At 51.4% G+C, this 3,472-nt stretch overlaps 1 protein-coding gene across 1 annotated transcript; it reads left to right on the forward strand.

Moving 5' to 3' along the window:
• The first annotated feature begins 359 nt into the window (after positions 1-359).
• On the forward strand, positions 360-2,566 carry LOC121980371. Its single transcript, XM_042532382.1, has 2 exons — positions 360-2,239; positions 2,333-2,566. Exon 1 carries the CDS (start codon positions 429-431, stop codon positions 2,208-2,210), a length of 1,782 nt encoding a protein of 593 aa, XP_042388316.1. The 5' UTR covers positions 360-428; the 3' UTR covers positions 2,211-2,239; positions 2,333-2,566.
• The last annotated feature ends 906 nt before the right edge of the window (positions 2,567-3,472 follow it).

Below are 3,472 nucleotides of genomic sequence, written 5' to 3' on the forward strand. Positions count from 1 at the left end.
TTGCCTGCTGTTAGTTTAGTTCCCCATCTAATTAAACCGCCGAGCGATTTATTTATTGATTTATCATTTCTCTTCGAAGCCCACACAGCATGTGGCCGCCATGTGGGTGTTCCCTCGGAAGCAATCCCATCCGTCCATTTCCATCGAACAGCGTCTAGGGAAAAACGAGCTTTTTCACACCGATTTCGGGAATGGAGTGGGGGAAGGGAAGGACGTGTTTAATTGGATGCGGGTCCGTTTACCTGCTCCCTGGCTTGGAACGGACGGCTGGTGACGAATCCTTTACTCCACATTCACACACACCTCTTTTGCTTTCGCCTGTACTCCCAACTTCCTCAGTGACCGCTCCAATTAACGCAACCTCCACCGAATAGTTAATAATAATAAAAATAAAAGAAAAGGGTGGGGAGAGGGAGGGCAGCGAACCTATGGCGTCCGTTGCTTCCGCGGCCGCCGTTGACGACGACGGCGACGAGACTCTCGCGTCACCGGCTGAGTCCCTTGATCTCATCCTTAGTCGTCTTCTCCCTTTTCTTCTGTCCGCTGCTCTCTCCGCCCGGACTCTCGTTGGCCGATGGCGTCTCCTCCACTCCAAGCTCTCCCTCCTCCTTTCCGCCCTTACCGACGCCGCCGGCTCCCCCAACTGGCCTTCCAACCAGCTCTTCCGCGATCACCTGCTGCCTGCGCTGATCTCTACCCTGCGTAACCTCCGGTCCCTCTCCGCCCTCTGCCTCGACCAGGACCTCCCTGGAGGGAAGCTCCGCCTACAAAGCGACATCGACATCGCCGCTTCCGCGCTCTCCCTCCACCTCCACGACCTCCACCTTCTCCTCCGCTCCGGCCTGCTCCACCACGACGCTTCCCTCGCGTCGTCTGCCGATGACTCCGCGGCGATTGTTCTTTCGCTCCCGGCTCCCTCCGCTTCCCGCGCCGTGCTCGCCCTCTTCGTTCGCGACGTTTTCGCTCGTCTTCAGATCGGCGCGCTAGATCTCAAGGGCAAGGCTCTTGATTCCCTCCTGGAGCTTCTCGCGGCCGACCCCGCGAAGATCTCCCGCCTTGTCGTCGAGGAGGGAGACCTACCCTCGCTTCTCCGCCTCCTCGATCCCTCCGCCCACTCTCTGTTACGCGACAGCACGGCGGCGGTGGTCTCCCTCCTTGCCACCGCCTCCGATGTCTCGCGCCGCGCCGTGTTCGAGGAGGGCGCCCTCGGCCCCCTTCTGCGCCTCCTTGACTCTGGACCTGCGGTTCTGAAGGAGCGCGCTGCCACGGCGATCCACGCACTGACAGCGGACCATGCCTGCGCCTGGGCAGTCTCTGCCTACGGCGGCGTTTCGATTCTCGTTGCCGCCTGCCATTCTGGATCCGGATCGCCTTCCGTCCAAGCCCTCGCAGCCGGTTCCCTGAATAACGCGGTAGCAATCGACGACATTAGGGCAGCGATGGTGGAGGAAGGCGCCGTGTCAGTACTCCTTGACCTCCTCCTTTCCGGCAACCTCGAAGCGCAGAAGAACGCTGCCCTCTGCTTGGCATCCCTGGCCGCGATGGGCGGTGCCGAGATCTGCAACGCTATCCTTCAAGAGAACGGTCCCGCCCGTCTCCTCCAACTCCTTCGAGCCGTGTCCGACCCAGAAACAATAGACCACACTCTGAAAGCGTTCAGTGCCCTTGCAGTATCTCCGAAGGCAACCAAATTCCTCTCTTCATCCCCGCCACTCTTCGCCCAACTGACGGATCTGATCAAGCGTGGGAACGCCGGGATCAAACACTCCGCGGCGGCTCTTGTAGCCGACCTATCCCCTAGCGAAGAGACAAAGCGATCGATGGCAGAATCCATGCCGGCGTTGATCAAGATGATGGAGTGCTCCAAACCCTCGAGCGCGCAGGAGGCGGCAGCCGCGGCATTGACGTCGCTGCTGGCGGTACGGGCAAACCGGCGCGAGCTATCGAGGGACGAAAAGAGCGTGACCCGGCTGGTCCAAATGCTCGAGCCGACGAGCGATGTGATTGCCGGGAAGGAGCTCCCGGTGGCAGTCGTGCTAGCTCTCACATCCAGCAGCGGCGGCGGGGCACGGAGGCGGCTCGCTGACGCCGGCGCGTGTCAGCACCTCCAGAAGCTGTCGGAGGCCGACGTGCCGGGCGCAAAGAAGGCCTTGCACCGCATCACCGGCAGCCGTCTCAAAAACCTGTTCTCCATTTCATGGCCGCAGTAACGAGCGTCTCGCCATTATTGATCATCAAGGTCGTGTTTCACACAATACCTACGTCAATTTATTCAAAATTAAATGGCATTGGATCGCATTTGACGTAGTTCAATCGATTGCGCTTCTTTCAGGTAGATTGCTCAAGGCGGGAAGGCTAACTATCAAGGCGAATGCAATGACACGAGAAAATAACAGCAAAAAGGATTGTGTTTAATCGAATTGCAAATAGAGCAATAGTTATTAATTGGATAGTGGTAGTTAGACAGCGGGACGATAGAGGAAGAAGCATTTTTGGATGCGAGTTTTAGCGTGTATCCTTGTGCTATTTGCTGTTTACTTAATTTTGCTTGGGCTTTTTTTTCTTATATATAAATATCTGTTTGGTGAATTTGATGTCGTGCTGTAATTATTTTTTCAAAAAAAAAAAAAAAAAAAAAAGTGGATTTGGCGTTTTATAAACGTTTGGTTTGTGAAAGGAGCTGCAGTCATTTGGATTTTTTGTGTGGGATTTGTCTTTGTGCAGATAAATATTCTGCGCGCGCTGCGGTAAAAAGTATTTGATTAACTCGCGCCACATTTTTGTGTCGTCTCATCGATGATCCTGCGACCATGTACATTCACATGAACTTGTCCTCCTACTGCTAAAAGATAAAATAAAGCTTGTAAGTATCATCAATCTTAGTGTCGTTTTCTTTTCTTTTTTTGGCTTTCCTCTGTGAATTTGTATTCTCTCAATTTCGATCGATTTACCTGTATGGTAAAAGAGCATTCTACTGAGATTTAATGACTTGAAGGAGGTAGTTAAATGAATTTCTGAAACTTTAATAGGCACATGAAAGCTCAGCAAACTCCAGTAGGAACAAAAAAAAATGAAAAATTCCTTTCCAGTTAGGAGTTTATAAACTTTGCTTACTTTACACTCCAGAATTTTGCTCTCTCTTAAATCTATAATTATAAATCGTGTACATTTTAATGCTTTTGAGTGACAAACTATGAGCTGCAATTTTCAGAAAGAATAAACAACTGAAACCTTCAACAAAAAGAAGAATGGCCTTGATATTTTCCTTCGTTTTTCGTTTCCCTAGGGTTTTTGATCACTTATCTAAAAATCTTTCTACGACTATTAAAAACAATCTATTTCAGACCCTTAGTAAATTTTTTTCTGGACCTATCAAGAGTTCTCTAGACCCTTAGTAACATTAGCTAGCTGGGACCATCTTCTCCTTCGTCATGCAATAAATATGCAGTCTTAGTAAAAAAAGGTAATTATA

This window comes from Zingiber officinale, chromosome 1B, assembly GCF_018446385.1.
Source record: "Zingiber officinale cultivar Zhangliang chromosome 1B, Zo_v1.1, whole genome shotgun sequence".
Lineage (NCBI taxonomy): Eukaryota > Viridiplantae > Streptophyta > Magnoliopsida > Zingiberales > Zingiberaceae > Zingiber > Zingiber officinale.